Here is a 19,401-nt window from a genome sequence, read left to right as displayed (position 1 = left end):
CATGGAAGTAGTTCTTTTGTAGATTATGGTGAACTAGTGTGTGTCGTAGCAGTGTTTTGCCATCGAGAACGAGCTAGCACGCTAACATGCTACGGTTAGCCACCTCGTTTCGGCTAGTGACATAGAAAGCTCACCCGGACACTGAAGGCAGAAGACATTCAGAAACCGTAGCTCACTCAAAACAGGTTTTTTTCTTCCAAGTTTTTGATTTTTTTCTCTCCATAAAATGGCCACTTTAAAAAAAGGTGCTCAAAGCAATGCTCATGACTTTCTTTTTTTTTTTTTTTTTTTTTTACAGTGTATTCAGGGGACAGGCAGTTCGCGGATAGTGAGGAGATGTTTGCCGTATGTGACAAAATAATGTTGTAGCCTAAAAAAACGCGTCACATCGCTTAGAGAACCTTTAAAAAACGGGAGCAGACTATTTCTCCATCTATGACCAACCAGCGAGTCCTCGCATTCTGACAGCCGCATGCTCAATTTAGGATATTAAAATCACATGACATTTGGTCCTCTGCACCTTGCCCCTGGGATGTTAATGTTTGACATTGGTTATGATGGGAATGCAGGTGAAAACGCATCAGAAAAACAGTTTAAACTCCCTCACCATGCACGCCGTTGTTAAGGTGTGTCACAGGAAGGAGAGTAAACCACTTAAGCAATCAAATATCTGAGTTTTGACATTTGCACTTATTGTAACAGTGTGATACTCTGGGAGCCGGGCTGTTTGTGGTCAGGCGGGGTTGTTCTGCTCCATTTCCTCTCTCACACACACACATTAACTGGGAATACGTGAACAGCATGGAGGGAACACCGTTTATTAAAAACATAAATAAGGCTACATTACAACATTTATTAGCAAATGAATACATTAAATACTTCCTGAAATCAAAAAGTATGTTGACAGTAAAAGTGGATAGAAGATTCCTGTTCACGGGATCCTTTCAGCGCGTAATGTCCTCGAGTTTAAGATGCTGATCTGGACACACAAAACAAAGAATGCTGCCGTTACACACACACACACACACACACACACACACACACACACACACACACACACACACACACACACACACACACACACACACACACACACACACACACACACACACACACACACACACACACACACACACACACACACACACACACACACACACACACACAGCTGACCTGTTTCTCCTCAGCAGACAGCGTGCCCTGCACCGCCACTACCTGGTACTGTTTGTGCTTCAGGCTGCCGGGGAACTTGCGGACGTGGCGGACGGCGTGGGAGACGCTGTCCCTGCTCAGCAGCTTCCTGGTGTCCGACGCCGAGGTGCCGGGGTCCAGAAGCAGAAGGCACAGGCTCCCGTTCTTCTTCTGCTCCAGGCCCACGATGGAGCGGCTGTGACCTGCAGGGAGGACACACGCCCCCGAAAGCTTAAAATCCCGTCACGAGTGGACAGCTCCAGGTACGGGTGTTCCCACTAGGATTGGGCATCGAGAACAGATCCCTACTTGGAATCGGTTAAAAAAAAAAAAAAGATTGTTTCTTTAATGGAATCGTTTGGAGGATTTGGATTCAAATCTGATCATGGGCTCAAAATTTAATATGCGCAAGGTTTTGATTTTTTTTTTCCCTCTCGATTAATTGTTTGGTCTATCAAGATGTCAGGAAATGGTGAAAAACGTCAACCCCACTTTCTCAAAGTCCAAGGTGATGTCTTTAAAAAGGTCTCGTTTTCTCAATCCAAAACTCAAAGACATTCAGTTTAATATATTAAAAACAGAAAAGATTTTTTAGAGGCTGAAAACAGCAAAAAAAAAAAAAAAAAAAAAAAAAAAAAATATCATGAAAAATGACCAACGGTTAATCGATTATCAAAATAGTTTTCTTCCAATCGACTAGTCGACAAACGGTAACAATGGCAAACAATATCAGAAGTGGATCACTGCTGCGGTGTACCTTGGTGCTGCAGGTACAGCGGGGGCATGGAGGTGTGCACGAGTCGGGGGGGCAGTCTGCTGCTCCTGCTGGACTGCTGGAAGTACTGCTTGACCCAGTCAAAGAGCCGCGGGTGGGTGCCGCCTGGGCCGCTCGGCTGATGGAAGTCCATGATGCGAGCACTGAGAACACACACAGGACACGGTGGACTGAGTCAGACAGCCGCATGAAGACGTAGGGCACGATCTGAACGATCTCAGCGCACGACAAGAAGGCGCGTGGCGCAGGTGCGTTTAGGGCGTGTCCAAATCCACTTTTGCTAGTTTGACGGCAGAAAAATGGGTCTGTGTGCCAGGCGCATGGTTCAAAAGGGTTTGTGCTTAGTGTCTTCATTAATTCATAGGTGTGTTTTGGGCGTAACATGCAATAAACCAATCAGAGGTCATCTCCCGTTCCCTTTAAAAGCCAGGCGCGTTTGGACCTCGGTGCATTGCTATTATGATGGAGGATTTGCACCGTAATCATTTTGTCATCTTTTGCATGTTTGTGTGCTGCTGCGCCTCCTTGTGTGCGTGTGTGTGTGTGTGTGTGTGTGTGTGTGTAAGAAGCATAGTGTGCACGCGCTGAGCACGAGCCTAGGCGCATTTGACTAATTCGCTGTTAAAATAATGAAATGCTGCGCTATTGACTTCAGACCAGGTTTTTGTTGGTCAATGGTGCGATCACTTCCCACTGCCTCAAGATAGCAATACGCCTAGAATGCACCTGAACACACCTCCCCTGTAAAACCAGCACGCCCATGGACGGGAAGTTGACAACTTCGTCGGTCTTAAACTAGCAGAGACGCTTTGCGCTGCGCCGCGCCAGGTGCAAGATAGGGCCCTTAAAGTCACAGCTGCAATGGGACCAGAATGAGATCCTGGAGCAGTTACTGCATGTCTGTAAAGAAAATCTTCTGACCAATATTTATGCCACATGTGATTAAGATAAGATAAGCCTATGTCTCCTATAGGAAAAATTTGTCTTGGGCAGTCGAGAGAACAATAAAATGGCGACACATCACACATAAAAGCACAATAAACTTACAGTAAATGTGCATAAAACATAAGCATACATTAGCTTATCCAAATGCTTTCAATACACCTCACACAAGGTTTGAGGTTGTGTGCTTTAACACATTAATGAGTATATATTGTGTAAACGTGCCAGTGTTAGCCAGCCGGCTAATTTTCAACTGTAGTCCTTTGGCCAGATGAGTTTAGACCAGAGCAACAGGAAACAGCGAGACATTAGTGCAGTTTAAACTATACAGACAGAAGTCAACAAGACGCCACACAGACAGCTAGAGCAACAAATAAGCTTTCTGAATAAGCCATGCAGAGCTACAGGAAGCAGCAAGACATCAGTTAGACATCGACAGTGTCCACATTCAGTACAGGAAGCCAACGCATCAAAGCGCAGCCAAGCAACACAGACCCGAGCCATCTTCTCGCGCCGTTCAACCGCGCAAAGCGGTAACAAGCAGTAATAAAAAGATGAAATGGGCCAAGTCGCTCTTATGGGATGTGTTAATAGGGCACAGGTTAATAAGGTGGTTATTAGAGCATAGGGCTTGCCTGATTCCCAGAGAGGTGAGGAGGGCGTAGATCTCTGTGGCGCCGATCCAGGCTCGTGTTCCCTGCAGCCGCTGGTTGAAGTGGGACGCGCCGTTGGGATCCAGCCCTTCTTTCCAAGCGTCCTCGATCATACGCTGCAGCCGGGGGATGCTGGGCACGGCCTTCTCTGGGAGCAGAAAAGGAGAACCTTCGAGTCAACGGGGGAAAGAACGGACGCGTGGACGGCTGCGCGCCTGGAGGCGACGCTGGTCACTTTTGTTATTATCGGCCATCGCGGCTCACTTTCGTCTCAGTGTATCGTGTCATCCGATGTGAAATGTTTCGACCTGTTCTTGGATCTTGGTGTACCCATTCTGTTCTAGTATGTCAACTATAACTTTCTGTTAGTATACAGTGCATGGCTCATTGGCCAACAGTTTGGCTACAGCTCAGCAGAGAGTCGGTCATCAACAGCTGTCAACAAGCCTACAGAAGGACAGACACTAATCCGTACAACAATAGTGCAGAACGAGGACAAGACATGATGTGCTTTGAGTCAGCAGCGCGCTTCAGAGTCGTCATGCTTACACTGCAGGCCGCTTACCCAAAAAAAGGAAGGCGTGTTCAGATCATCATCATCATCCGAATGGAGAAAATTACACTCTCAAAACCGATGATACAATCTGCTGCTTCAAATGAACTGGTGACTCTTTTGGATGAACTCTGCGACCACGGCAACGCATCTGACTTTCTTCTCTATAGCAACAGTGACCGAGGCTCATGGGTAATATAGCGTTTAGAGCCATCTGCCAAAGTAATGGAAAATACATGTTTTGGGTTTGTGGGTCTATGTTGACGCCGGACATTAAGGAGATCACTGAATACATTTACGGGGCTTTAAAAACTCTGCACATACGATGTACCACGCTGGTTTCAAACATACATATTCAAACATTGTGGCAGAACTACCATCAAATCTAGCGCTGCAACTAATGATTATTTCATAGTTTATTCATCTGTGGATTATTGTCTGGATGAATGGATCAGTCGTTTGGTGTCTACAATGTCAGAAAACGGTGAAAAATGTGGATCAGAGTTTCCCAAAAAGCCCAAGAGGACGTCCTCAAATGTCTCGTTTTGTCCACAACTCAAAGATATTCAAGTTTAGAGTCACAGAGGAGACAAGAAACTAGAACATATTCACATTTAACAAGTTGATATCACGCAAGTTTGACTGTTTTTTTTTTAAAATAAAAAAGTGACTTAAGCAGAATAATCGATTGTCAAAACAGTTGGAGATTAATTTAACAGAACTAATCAATGTATCTATTAATCGTTGCTGTTCTAATAAATTCCTAGCCTGGTCCTACCAGACTCTGGTACATGTCATTGGTCCAGAGAGTCTGGCCACTCTCCGTTGGCAAGTGTTAACTTCCTTGAAGGCGGGTACTCTGTTGAAGTTTAAAACTATTGGATGTGCCCAGAGCCACTCTGGTAGCCTGGCTCCGCCCTCCTACGTACTGCCTGGTAGCAAAATTACGAATCCCACTATGGCCACGCCAAGACCCGCCCTACGAAGCAGCTCGATTGGTTGGGGTTAGGCATTTGACCATCAAGTGGTTAAGGTTAGGATAGCCGATTGGTCAAGGGATAGCACCTGAACTAATGGGGTTACGTTACCTTGCGTAAGCATGGACGCCTCGCCAATAAATGCTTTTGAAGGGCGGGTCTTGGCGTGGCCATAGTGGGATTCGTAATATCGCTGCCTGGTAGGACCAGGCTAACACGAGGGGAGACAACAACAACTATCGGCTTAGCACTGCTAGCGTTAGCCTTAGCCAACTCCTTCACCACTGAGCGAGAAAGACTGTTCTCGCTCTTTAACTTCTGGATATTCGGGAGCGTTGCCACAATGGACCGAATGGCTTCGCTCGCATCCATCTTTCTCCGCCGCTATTACGGAACTCACCGAAGGTTACCGAACCTCAATGTCGTCGTTCTCCGCCCCACCCTCTGTTCGCTGATTGGACCGCCAAATATTTGGCCGGAGAAAACCCAAGACTATACCGCGAACCCAGACGGAGTACTGAATTGAAATGAAAATTGAGCGGAAGTACGTAGGAGGGCGGAGCCAGACTAAGAAATTCCCAGATATGAATCCCTTACCTTTTGAAGCTTATATAAGAAACCTTTCTCATATATTTCCGCAAGACGCCTCTGTGTTTACTGACCTGCTCCGGTTTTCATTTGCAAAGTCAACCCTTCCTCCATGTTGACCTCAGTATAATTAACGCCACGTCAGACTCACCGAGAACTCTGAGAATACACATGCTACCGGCCTTTATCGGCTCGTGTGGGACCGGTTTTTCTTTCAATTGGACTGGTATATACGCAGAGTGACTGTGCACCTTGTAGGAGGGCGGCGAATGCGTCGATTGTGTGCAGCGAGGAGAGCAGCATCTGGAGGTTTCTGTATCCGCAGCCCCAGCCTTTGTCCCCCGCCGAGGAGCAGTAGTGGTCCGTGTCCGCGCTCAGCCACACGTGGACACTGTCTCCGCACTCGGTCTGGTAGTACTCGTACAGCGCTCGGACCACACCTAGACACAGAGGAAAGCAGGTCGGCTCGGGCACATTCCCTCAGCGTTAGTGATACACAGAGCTCACTCTGACTCACACACACACACACACACACAGACAGACATCACAACTGGATGGTGAAATATCAAGAAATTATTGTGGAATTATTCCTTAGACCATCCTTTACCACAATGGACCTTTTTCATAGCAGACATTTCAACTTTGTCATAGTAGGAAAAGCACAGCTCATATTGATAACCTTAACGATGGCTCAATTCCGTCAAGTGTCTAGGGTTGGGTCAATATATTCACGTTTTAAAGTACTTAAATATATAATAAGTAAACCTAAAGTCACCTAACACAACTACAATAATTTAAAAAAATAACAGTTACACTATTAACAAGTAACAACTAAATAAATGCTGTTGAGTTGGTATGCCAAACAGCTTCAAACTTTAGCAGTTCTTTTGCAGAAAAATGACCATATTTGCCTTCTCTGGCAAGATAGACACCCCTCCTGACTTATGGCATGTCCTGCTAGAGCTGGGCAATATATCGATATTATATCGATATTGTGATATGAGACTAGATATAGTCTTAGATTTTGGATATCGTGATATGACATAGGTGTTGTCTTTTCCTGGTTTTAAAGGCTGCATTACAGTAAAGTGATGTCATTTTCTGAACTCACCAGACTGTTGTAACTGTTCTATTATTTGCCTTTACCCACTTAGTCATCATATCCACATTACTGATGATTATTCATCAAAAATTTCATCAGTATTTGGTCAAAAATATGGTGATATTTGATTTTCTCCATATTGCCCAGCGCTAAGTCCTGCACAGGAGAAAACTCTCTCAGATAGTGTCCAAGAGGCCTGTATACACCCAGGTAGGAGTTTGAAAGGGTAGACAATTTGGGGAGGCTGTCTGGCCTCCCCCCACCACCAGGCTACAGGCTCTTGTCCTGAACGATAGACTAGCAGAGCAGGTGTAATAAGTTTACTAGCGATCACGTGCAGTCAGTGAATGGTTAATATGCTTTTCCGTCCGTTTTGGTGAGCCCAGAGGGAAAATATGGCATTTTAAAAGTAGCCTACATTTAAGACGGCGTGATATTTTTACGTCCGTTTCGGAGCGTGTACAAAAAGCCGGCTATCAGCAGTGATTGTAGACTGCATGTCGGAGAATAGCGCACACACAGGCTTCACACCGCGAGCGGCAGTGCGCCACTCGGCAGAAAAGGGAGAAAAAAAATAAAATAAAAGTCTGCCGCTGTCCGGCGCGACACAGGGAAAATATTTCAGTCGGAAATAGTGTTAACCGCCAATCCAACGGCACACTTGGCTGACAAATGAAGTCGAAACTTGACTTACAAGTTTTTCATTCCGATCCATTCTAAATAAACAAACGGCGCAGTTTACTTGCTTTGTCCTTGATGCATTACCGGTATTCATTAAGATAATTCTAGACAGATTTCTGTAGTTCAAACAACTCGGAATTGTAGTTGAGAATGTCAGTTACAAACGGCCCACGCATTAAAAATATGTCAGGTTTAAATCGGGCTCGGGCTCATAAAAAAGGGTAGGGCCTCTTTGTGGACCCGATCTAAGCTCTACTCCATACACACTGGGTCATCTATCCTGCCTATTGATGACAGTCCAATAGAAACGGACAGTGTGTCAGTGTATCATCTTCCCTAGTTCCTCTGCATGCCTCACTCATTGAGCGGCAGAGCTGACAGTAGTTTGTATAAGCAGCTAAATATGATCACACACACACACACACACACACACACACACACACACACACACACACACACACACACACACACACACACACACACACACACACACACACACACACACACACACAAATAATGATTAACTAAAAGAATAGTTTGTGAAAGCTGCTGAGGAATGCTGAAGAACTGGATCAGGATAAAGAAAGATGTGGTATGTCAGGGCAAATACTGACGCGTGACAATACAAGTCACAAGCCACTTAGTGTGTTTCCATGCACAGCAGTAACCTGGTCCTACCCCGGTTAAGTGAACAACCGGGTTCTGCCAGTTCTCCCTGTATACATGAGCGGGGAAGAATGGGATGAATGACGGGAGCAACTCCACCTCCGGTACAATATGTGGCGCTCTGCAACGTACAACTGGTCAGAAGACAACTTGGAAAGCGTGCTAAACTAAGAACTGAGCCCTCCAGCTTGTTAACCAACTAACCAGCAGGCCGGCCACTAAAATTAAACTAGTAAAATTGAACAACTTAATGTTTCATTCACACGCACTCTGGTCACAGCATAGGTAAGCAGATGAGAGACAGCTTTGTTTGGCTCGTTATCCGTGACCATTGTTGCACGAAGGGCATGCTGGGTGGAATTAGCAGGCCAACGTAAGCCAACAAACTTTAAAAGTTCATCAGCGATATTAAACTTTTTCCAAACTATCGGTATTTATAATGGCAGATAAATGTTTTTTTGTTGTTGTTTTTTTTAAATATTCATTTATCAGAATCATTTATAATGACAAAGAAATTATTCCGATAAATAAATATAAAAAAATAAAATAAAAATTAAAAAACGGACGAAACCCCCTTCAACCATGTTCTGAGTGTTGCCGTTGCATAGTTTGTCCACCATCTGGAAGTCGGTTTATGTTTTGTTACGCATTTCTGGATTTTTTTGTTTTAAATATATAATCGGCCGATATCGGAATATTTGTATCGGTATCGGCCTTAAAAATCCTTTATCAGTCGGGCTCTACTCGTAACCGTTATTTGATAGCTCCTCTGTCCTCAGCTGAACCCGATGTTGTTCGGTCCCTCCTCGGTGAAGGCCGTCTCAAAGCTCTTGGGCCGGCTACACACTGGCTGCGTGGCGTGTCGGTTTATATTTCGGCTCCCGTGTTTGTTTCCAGGCAAAATAGAATATATTATATGTCATTTTGACACAAATACATATTAATAAATGACATGTTGAGGTTTGAAAGTCTCTAGGTTTTAATATAAATGCAGATATAAATGTAATTTAAAAAAAATATATATATTTTCCTACATTGCACCTGTCAATCTGCGAAATATCCTGGAGCCTATTTTGCCGTCAATACTGCCGACGTTGTCTTCGCTGTAATCAAATCAGTATATATTTATGTTTAACATGGTATTTCATTTTATCAATGGGAAACATCCATGTGTCCAGACAAGGCTAGCAGCAGCAGCGCTGCGTCAGACACGTTTCTGGTGTGTAAAGGCAGACAAAATCCACGCAGCTGACACGCAACAGAAATGCCACGCTCACGCCACGCAGCCAGTGTGTAGCCGGCCTTATTTCTGCCCCGAGGACCGAGGAGCGAGCATCGAGGAGGATTTATCGAGGCGTAACAGGCGAGGCTACACGAGAGCAGCCTTCCTGGAAGCCGTGCAGCTGAAGGAGTTGCTAACTCCGCCCAAACAGCTGAAGAATGAATGGGACGCTTCAGAGGAAAGGAGGTCTCCGCTCTCTAAAACACATTTCCTCGGTTCCTCTCTCCTCCTCCCCATGATTTCCTCGCATCTCTCCTTGACTTAAAAGTGTCTGTCTCAGCTACATATATGTATAATAATACATAGGTCTCATTATTGTACGGTTAGAGAATGAACTGAACATTGCGTTGAAATGAAAAGGCAGAGTCAGTGATGGGCACACAGGGCTGACCTGTAGAGCGGCAGTGGGTCTTGTGTAACAGGACATGAACCCAACATACCCCGAGTTCTGGTTCTGCCATCGTCGACCCCTGAGGCCAGAGACTCCATCATCTCAGCCCTCTGACAGTGGAACTCTGCGGGGGCCATGAGACCCCGGGCCACCGCTCGCTCCATGGTCCTCTCCATCTGTCTGCTGTAGCCCCCCCCGCCGTCCAGACCAAACTGCCTCTGCACAAACACAGCACACAGGACAGCTTCAAGACACCCAAGCATGTGTTACTGCGTTACACGAACACAGAGAGAGAGCAGCAGCGCCACACGGTGCACACACACCATGATGACAATGTTTAAACACAACATGAACACAGGGTTTCCTTTACGTCAAATCAACATAGAGGAAACACTGGAACAATTGTGGAACTGGGGGGGTGGTGGTCGATTAGTTAGTTAAAGCTACATTGTGTAAGAATTTCTCCCATCTAGCGGTAAAATTGTATATGACAACCAACTGAATATTACTTTCTAGCCCCTCCCATTCCGAGCAACCACCGTATTATTTATTTATATATATATATATATATATATATATATATATATATATATATATATATATATATATATATATATATATATATATATATATATATTCATACTAGGGCTGGGCGATATGGACCAAAAGTCATATCCCGATATATTTTGGCTGAATATCGATATACGAATATATCCCGATATTTTTTTCCGCAAAGTGAGAGCAGTTCAGTCAAAGTCAAAGCCAAATATGACATGTCACATGTAGTTTCATAGAAACCGGCTATTTCAGTGAACAGTTGCAAAATCAAATGAATAAATAATAAACAGGTTTCTTCACCTTGTTCATGATTAAATGCTCAGCTGTTCAAATAACAATATCATGTAAACATAATTACTGTATAACAACAGGAGTACCTTTTTTTTTTTTTTTTTTTTTTTTTTAAATCAAAGCTCCATAAGGTGCACATTTAAATAAATAAAAATAGCCTATAAAATAACAGAGGCCAAGTTCAGAAAATGACATCACTTTACTGTAATGCAGACTTTAAAACCAGGAAAAGACACTTATGATCATATCACGATATTCCGATATCCAAAATCTAAGACGATATCTAGTCTCATATCACGATATCGATATAATATCGATATATCGCCCAGCCCTAATTCATACCTCACACAAACTATACTCGTGGTACTCTCACGGTTCACCCTTAATGAACTCTTACCCTTCAAGTCAAAAATTTATTGGAAATCCAACAAATATGCCTCACTGTCTAAACACATGTATTCTCTGCAGCGTAGCATCCAGACCTGCAGCTTCTTGAACTCCTCTCTCTCCTGCTGGGCCTCCTCCTGCTGCTGCAGCTGCTTGGCCAGCTTCAGGTCAGAGCCAGAGCTCGCTGCACACACACACACACACACACACACACACACACACACACACACACACACACACACGTCAGGTGTGAGCGTGCATCAGATCAGACAGATAGGAAATAAGAAGACCCGTACTAACCCGTACCTGCTGCAGCGTGGTCTAAATGCAGCTCCACATGCTCCTGCAGAGAGAAGCTGTCACTGCAGACCACGGAGCACATGGGGCACTCCAATCTCCGCTCTCCTACAGAACAGATGAGAAACAGTCCAGTTATAACAAACAGAGTTCAAACGGAGACAGAGGAGACGGGCTGATGGGCCGGCTGCATTGCAGGTGTAACGTCGGCGGAGCGGATGCTTGAACCCTAAGCTTCAACCATCATCGCTGGAACTGGCGACAACCGGGCACGAGAGCAGCGCGCAAGCGGTGCGTCTGCACCGCGGAAAATAGGGTTTTAATTGACATTTCTTTTGAGGTGAGGTTTCTCTTTAACACAGAAATGAATCATAAAGTGGCTATATTTCTTTTAAACTCAACTACGGTACAGGACGTGTCTTAATGACTGTTAACGAGTGCCATTTTAGTTCTTATTTCCTGTCACCTGCGTTCTCTGGAAACAGCTGACCGTAGATTGACGTCTCCCAGCGCTGTGCCGTCTCCAAAAAACGGAAGAAACAACAACAACAACGATGCCAGAGGGAAAGCTCACTGTCTCGCCGTGAATCCTACGCCGCTCACTGTCTCGCCGTGAATCCTACGCCGCTCGCTGTGAATCCTACGCCGCTCACTGTCTCGCCGTGAATCCTACGCCGCCGGTTAAAAGACACATTCAGCGGCACAACCGCAAACGCTCCGAATACATTACGCGTGCAGTGTAGCCAAAACATCATGGTTTGTGCAAGGGCTGCGACTAAACATTATTTTCATAGTCGATTAATCTGTTGATTATTTCCTCGATTATTCGATTAGTTGTTTGGTCTATAAAGGGTCAGCAAAATGGTGAAAAACGGGGATCAGTGTTTCACAAAAGTGCAAGACGACATCCTCAAATGTCTTGTTTTGGGAGACAAGAAACTAGAACATATTCACATTTAAGAAGATGGAATCAAAGAATTTGTATATTTGTCTTAAAAAAAAAATTACTCAAACCGACAATTATCAAAATAATTGGCGATTAATTTAAGAGTTGACAACTAATCAATTTATCGATTCGTCTTTGCCGCTCTAGTCCGTGCCATTCAAGTTAAGTGGGGGTTAAAGGAACACACCAACTTATTGGGAATTTAGCTTATTCACTGTAACCCACAGAGTTAGACAAGTCCATACATACCCTTCTCATCTCTGTGCGTGCTGTAACACTGTCGGACGCTTCCAGCATTAGCTTAGCCCAGCACAGATCCTGCAGGTAACTGGTTCCAACTAGCCTACTGCTCCCAATTGTGACAAAATAACACCAACATGTTCCTATTTACATGTTGTGATTTGTAGAGTGACAGCGTGTACAAAAAAACAACGTAACATGAGACACAGGCGTCTTCTAACTGTAAACAAACCGGGAACTATATTCTCAGGTGGAAGAATATAGTACTTGGGCGGAGTGATATGCTCGCAACAAGCCTGTCTGAGAATATAGTTCCCAGTTTGTTTACTGTTAGAAGACGCCTGTGTCTCATGTTAAGTTGTTTTTTTGTACACGCTGTCACTCTACAAATCACAACATGTAAATAGGAACATGTTGGCGGTATTTTGTCACTTATTCGGAGCAGTAGGATTACTGGAACCAGTTACCTGCATGTTATGTGCTGGCCTGATGCTGCTGGAGCCGTCAGACAGCATTACAGCACACACGGAGATGAGAAGGGTATGTATCGACTTGTCTAACTCTGGGGGTTACGGTGAATAAGCTAAAGTCCCAATAAGTCGGTGTGTTCCTTTAACCTTCAGTATTTTATCCCTAAGAGGAAAATTCCACTGAAACCTCTGTGTTAAAATCACAGGAGACAAAAAGACACAGTGTTCACCATTCACGGAATCTGCCAGTGTGGCTAAAACATTGTGTCTCTGGTCTAAAAAAATTTTTTTAAAAACACTGCTGCATCATCAGCATCAGGCTGATTAACAGCCAACCACTTTCATGCTGTCATGTTGTGTTTTTCTTTTACAAATGAAGAGACATCATCCACCTCGGCTGGATGGAGAGAAGATCATTTTGTTGTTCGACATACCGGCCAGCGGCCGATACAAAGACACTGACTGTGTCGGAGGAGACCCACCTGAGTGACTGTTGGCTGCCGGCGATGTCCTGGCTGGTGAACACGCCTCCGGTGCTGACCCTGAACACACAAACAGTCAGGAAGAATGTACACACATGTGGCTTCTGTCTGCTCTTGAGGGGGAATCACTGGAATTGTTGGGTCTTTGTAAATTATATAGAGTGTGGTCTAGACTTACTCTATCTGTTAAGTGTCCTGAGATAACTCCTGTTATGATTTGATACTATAAATAAAATTGAATTGAATTTGTGCCCCCTGAGGAAAAGGGCCCAGATCCTTGGCAGGTTGGCTGTGTGCTGGTAACAGGTAACTGAACATAGTTGTGTACATGGCAGAGGGAGTTACCTTCATGGGAGCGCTGTTCCTGCAGATGCAACTCCACGTGCTCCTGCAGGAGGAAACAGCTGCTGCACACGAGAGCACACATGGGGCAGGAGAACAGCTTCTCTGGAACAAATACAGCACCGTTTCAAGCCTATGGGACTTTAAAAGGTGCCGTGGCGTGACAATTTCACTTTGATGTTTTTTTAATATTAATATGAGTTCCCCCCAGCCTGCCTATGGTCCCCCAGTGACTAGAAATGGTGATAGGTGTAAACCGAGCCCTGGGTATCCTGCTCTGCCTTTGAGAAAATGAAAGCTCAGATGGGCCGATCTGGAATCTTGCTCCTTATGAGGTCATAAGGAGGAAGGTTACCTCCCCTTTCTCTGCTTCGCCTGCACAGAGAATTTGGACCACCCATGAGAGAGAGAGAGAGAGAGAGAGAGAGAGAGAGAGAGAGAGAGAGAGAGAGAGATATCATGGCTTTCAAACGAACAAAGTGGCAGTTGGTCAAGGCCACACCCCCACCCTCCTCCTTGCCCCCCCCCCCTCTCCTCCTCAATAGCATTTAAAGCTACAGACACAGAAATGACACATCTAAGGAAAGCTCATTGTAGGACTGGCTCTAGTGGCTGTAATGCTGTACCACGAAAGAGACTTCAGATACAGTATTAGGAGACCACTAAGGTCTATATAAAAGAGACTTCAGATACAGTATTAGGGGACCACTAAGGTCTATATAAAAGAGACTTCAGATACAGTATTAGGGGACCACTAAGGTCTATATAAAAGAGACTTCAGATACAGTATTAGGGGACCACTAAGGTCTATATAAAAGAGACTTCAGATACAGTATTAGGAGACCACTAAGGTCTATATAAAAGAGACTTCAGATACAGTATTAGGAGACCACTAAGGTCTATATAAAAGAGACTTCAGATACAGTATTAGGGGACCACTAAGGTCTATATAAAAAGAGACTTCAGATACAGTATTAGGGGACCACTAAGGTCTATATAAAAGATACTTCAGATACAGTATTAGGGGACCACTAAGGTCTATATAAAAGAGACTTCAGATACAGTATTAGCGGACCACTAAGGTCTATATAAAAGAGACTTCAGATACAGTATTAGGGGACCACTAAGGTCTATATAAAAGAGACTTCAGATACAGTATTAGGGGACCACTAAGGTCTATATAAAAGAGACTTCAGATACAGTATTAGGAGACCACTAAGGTCTATATAAAAGAGACTTCAGATACAGTATTAGGAGACCACTAAGGTCTATATAAAAGAGACTTCAGATACAGTATTAGGAGACCACTAAGGTCTATATAAAAGAGACTTCAGATACAGTATTAGGGGACCACTAAGGTCTATATAAAAGAAACTTCAGATACAGTATTAGGGGACCACTAAGGTCTATATAAAAGAGACTTCAGATACAGTACTAGGGGACCACTAAGATCTATATAAAAGAGACTTCAAATACAGTATTAGGGGACCACTAAGGCCTATATAAAAGAGACTTCAGATACAGTATTAGGGGACCACTAAGGTCTATATAAAAGAGACTTCAGATACAGTATTAGGGGACCACTAAGTTCTATATAAAAGCATCCAAAAAGCAGCAGGTCATAGGACCTTTCAAGTTTGAAATGAAAGTTTGAAAAAGTTGAATCACCTTTTCTTGGTACAGACAGCCGGTATTGTTTGGCTTTAACTCCATCATTGTCCTCATTGCAGGGCGCAACGCACTCCGGACTTGTTTTAGTGCTCCGTGCTGTCGCAGTCTCCCCAGGTGGCGAACCCACGGCATCTAGGGCCTTGTTGTGTTGAGCTAGCACCGAGTCTGTGGGGACGCTAGAGGCAGCGGGGGGTGTAACCCGGCTGCCCTCAGCCGAGCATGACTGGGGTGTCTCAGTTCCAGCAGAGCAGCCGGACGGGGGCACGAAGCCAGCGGGACCCTGTGCTCCGGGCTGCTCCTCCGGATGTGCACAGCTGATGTGGAAGCAGAGCTCATCGTAGGACACCCCCGACAGGGAACACAGGGGGCAGCGCAGCTCCTGCTCCAGGTGGCTGAGGACCAGATGGGTTCTCATGTCCTCTTCCAAGAGGAGCTCCTCGCCACATATTTCACAGGTCAGCATGGTGGAGCCTACACACACACACACACATATATATTTATCAAGAAAATGGTACAGGGACACAAATATTACAGATGCAGTACAATACATACGCAAACCCATGGACCAGTGGCATGCAGCAGGTCTTCACAATATCACTTAATAAGCACAATACTCAGTTCTTAAAGGTATAAGTAGCAACGTCTCTGCCATGTGGCGGCTGCCAATAATAGCAGATATGTCACAGTACTTTGCAAGCGGCGCACACACACACACACACACACACACACACACACACACACACACACACACACACACACACACACACACACACACACACTGAACGCTGGCATCTTCAGTAGCTCTCAGAGTGCCCTTCTAGTTCTTGATGAATTTGTTACATAAATAAAAGTTCTTTTCAAGTGAAATTCTCACTTTACAATTGTTCTCCATTGTACACACGTACACAAAATGGAACTCTAAACACAGGCTAACAGGGCTGCAGTGTTAACAACCATCAGTTGACGGTGGGATTCTGAAACTGGAGAGTAGGGCTGTGCAATTAATCAAAATTTTATCGTGATTATGATTTCGGCTCCCAATGATCACAAAAACAGAATAATTGAGAAAAACAATTATTAGTTATAAGTAAACTCTTATTTTCTCTTGTGTTCTGAATGAAAAAATAAAGTTTAAATAGGAAAAGTATCAAGGCAAATTCAGTTTGTTTTTTTTACTGTTGATTTATGTAACTTTTTCCACGTTTTTTTGAGTTCTATAACTGCAACATCTTTCCAGAAGTCAACAAGTAATCGTGTTAAATTATCGTGATTTCAATATTGACCAAAATAATCGTGATTATATTTTTGTTTCCATAATCGTGCAGCCCTACTGGAGAGATAGATTGGATCTCCTCTCCTGGCACAGTGATTAATGAGTGTCAGTGCAATATTTATAGGACATATTTACAGTCTTTATTCTGCACATAACATAGCAACCTATTGTGGGACCGGACAAAACAACATAAACAACCCCTTTGTCTATACATTTGAATATGAAACGTGACCTCGTGAAGCAAAAAAAAAAAGGCTGACGCTCTGCAAGTTCATATTTGGAAGCTGGGGGTCTGGATTTCAGAAGAAAAGGACACGGTTTTGAGAGCAGCATTTCATTTTTGATGGTCTTCTCCGTTTAGTTCTGTTTTAGAGCTTTCAGAAAGATGTTTAAACGGCCAACTGCCCAACGTTACCGTTAGCTTTCTAAAACGCTTAGCGCTCCGCTCCTGTTTGCTGCTGTGTGTCACGTTATATGGAATAATGCTGACATGAAGACAGGTTAGTATTATTATTAGTCGGTAAATCATGTTAATGACACGCCGTGGTTCTGAGCCAAACTACCGTAAAAGAGCAGGTGTTCTGAATGGAACCTGGCATCAGTGTTGTTAACGTTAGACACCAGAACATGTAGCTACGTATGTAGCTATGTAACGTTACCGTGAGCGAACACACCAATAGGTTCCGTTAGCGTTATATTTATATCTCTAGCTATACGTTTGACACATTCGACACTTTAAAATATTTTCAGTCGGAAGCTACTCACGGTCAATGAGAAGCGTTTCACTTTCTTTTCTGCAGCTCCGAAACCATCATGTATTGGTAAATCCGGGCTTTATGACGCCACCATGCAACTCTGACTTCCGACTTCCGGCTCGAACCTTCACAATAAAATAATATGATTAGTTTTTTTTAAGATATAAACATACTGCATAATAGAAAAAGGAAGGACGGAGGAAGAAAGCCTGAAGGCTTATTATTCAGAGTCCTCTTGTTATACAAAAAACAACAACTAAAAGTTATATAACTTAGCTCAGTCCATTGGGAGTTGCAGAGGGTCGCAGGTTCAAGTCCCCTTACGGACTAAAGTTCAGAGTGTGGACTGGTAGCTTGGGACATGCTAGTTCTTGAGTTGCCTTTATAAATGTATTTTTAAGCATTCCATGCCAATATCACAAAAAACAAACAAATAAAGCCCTAAAGAAAATATGTGCTAGTAAAAGCATTTGATTGGGGCTGGATTTGGTGTCCTGTAACTCCCTGCTGGATTCGGACCCTTGGCCTAATTGAGATTGGTGTTAAGGAGGTTACTGTTCATTTCCCTTACTTTATCCTCTGCATCTCTGCATCTTAAACTTCTCTTATGGTCTTATCAGCTCTTAAATTTGCTTGAAATAGTGAATTCCAGATTTGTAGGACTACCATTCACCTGGCTGGAAATAGGGGATGTGGTTCTTTGCAGCTACAAAACCAGTTCATATAGGTCATCAACTGGGTCAAAAATCACATATAAAGGAATTAGGCTTGGCATTTTGGTGCATACAAGAAACTGCTGTTTCTTGATTATAAAGGTTTATTTACATCAAAGAATTCAGCATCAATTTACAAGCTCTGAATAGCACGGAGAGGACCTGTTTTCCCAATTCTCCAATGGTCCTCTGTCTTTCTTTGTTTGAAAACGATATATATTTATACTTCATAAATTGGGGTGGGATCAATAATTGACCAATGGCTACAAGCCAACTGGCCTTCTTTTCAACAATGACCTCTCTATCTTGGGGCCACACTGATAACACTTTCCAGATGTTTCCAGAGAGGTGTCCTCCGAAAGTGGGGTAGAGTTCATTCAGATCATCATGCATATAGATAGTTCAGGTATAACTTAAGTACAAGTTATAGAATGTGCAAAATAAAGTAGGGTGTTAATACACTTCAGAAGCCAAAACACTGCAGAAGTCAGAATATAAATATAGAATGAAGAAAAACTACAATAAACATACGGAGAAATACTACAACCAATATGTAGCCTACAATAATCAAGAGGTTTTGGTCTTGGACCGCAGCCTGCGGGGGGTGCATGATCTGTATGATCCTCTGCTTTTCCCTTTTTTCTGTCAACTGTCTGTAAAACTATATTTTAGGAAAAAAAACATTGGATATCTAAAAGAAACCCAGTGTCTTAGTGACATCGCTTGCATTCATTGTTTTATGTTTTATGTTTGGCAGCTACAGTATGTTGACCAAAGAGAGAAGAGATGTTTCAGCTCGAACCTGATGGCTCCATCGCAGCACTATTCAAACAGCACCTGACCTGTTAGGCCTACTGTACAGTGTCTGCACACACGGGACAGCCAGCAACAGTGTGCAGAAAGCATCAGCACTGCTGTCCAGTGCTGCCACCAGGTGGACACATACAGACTGCCAAGTACAGTTATTTGTCCTGGAACTGTGCTCCATTTCACTGAACACATCAGGGCACGTGGAGGGCTCTACAGCACAGCCGACAAACAAGAGCATAAAGGAAAGTGACATTAAAGGAAGTAAACACGATGACTATAATGACACAAAGCTTGTTTTGTCTCTTCAGTAAGTCATGGCTCCAAAGAGTTTACGGATGAGTGGAGCAGCTTGAACAGATCTGAGG

General features: G+C 43.8%; 1 protein-coding gene across 3 annotated transcripts; it reads right to left on the bottom strand.

The window, feature by feature from the left end:
• Nucleotides 1-802: 802 nt before the first annotated feature.
• zufsp (zinc finger containing ubiquitin peptidase 1) lies at nt 803-17,632 on the bottom strand. 3 transcript variants are annotated; one of them, XM_028581566.1, is made up of 12 exons: nt 17,524-17,632; nt 15,483-15,956; nt 13,818-13,919; nt 13,473-13,532; nt 11,338-11,442; nt 11,133-11,221; nt 9,851-10,019; nt 5,931-6,119; nt 3,544-3,709; nt 1,949-2,109; nt 1,174-1,394; nt 803-979 (listed from the first exon to the last, which is right to left on the bottom strand). In XM_028581566.1, exons 2-12 carry the CDS (start codon nt 15,946-15,948, stop codon nt 932-934), a joined length of 1,776 nt encoding a protein of 591 aa, XP_028437367.1. In that variant the 5' UTR covers nt 15,949-15,956; nt 17,524-17,632; the 3' UTR covers nt 803-931. The 3 variants fall into 3 exon arrangements, with proteins under 3 accessions (XP_028437367.1, XP_028437368.1, XP_028437369.1); XM_028581567.1 differs by having other exon boundaries at nt 11,344-11,442; XM_028581568.1 differs by lacking the exons at nt 803-979; nt 3,544-3,709 and having other exon boundaries at nt 1,201-1,394.
• Between the last annotated feature and the right edge of the window lie 1,769 nt (nt 17,633-19,401).

The sequence above is a fragment of the Perca flavescens genome, chromosome 6 (assembly GCF_004354835.1).
Source record: "Perca flavescens isolate YP-PL-M2 chromosome 6, PFLA_1.0, whole genome shotgun sequence".
Classification (NCBI taxonomy): domain Eukaryota; kingdom Metazoa; phylum Chordata; class Actinopteri; order Perciformes; family Percidae; genus Perca; species Perca flavescens.
This window is presented reverse-complemented; position numbering and strand designations above follow the sequence as displayed.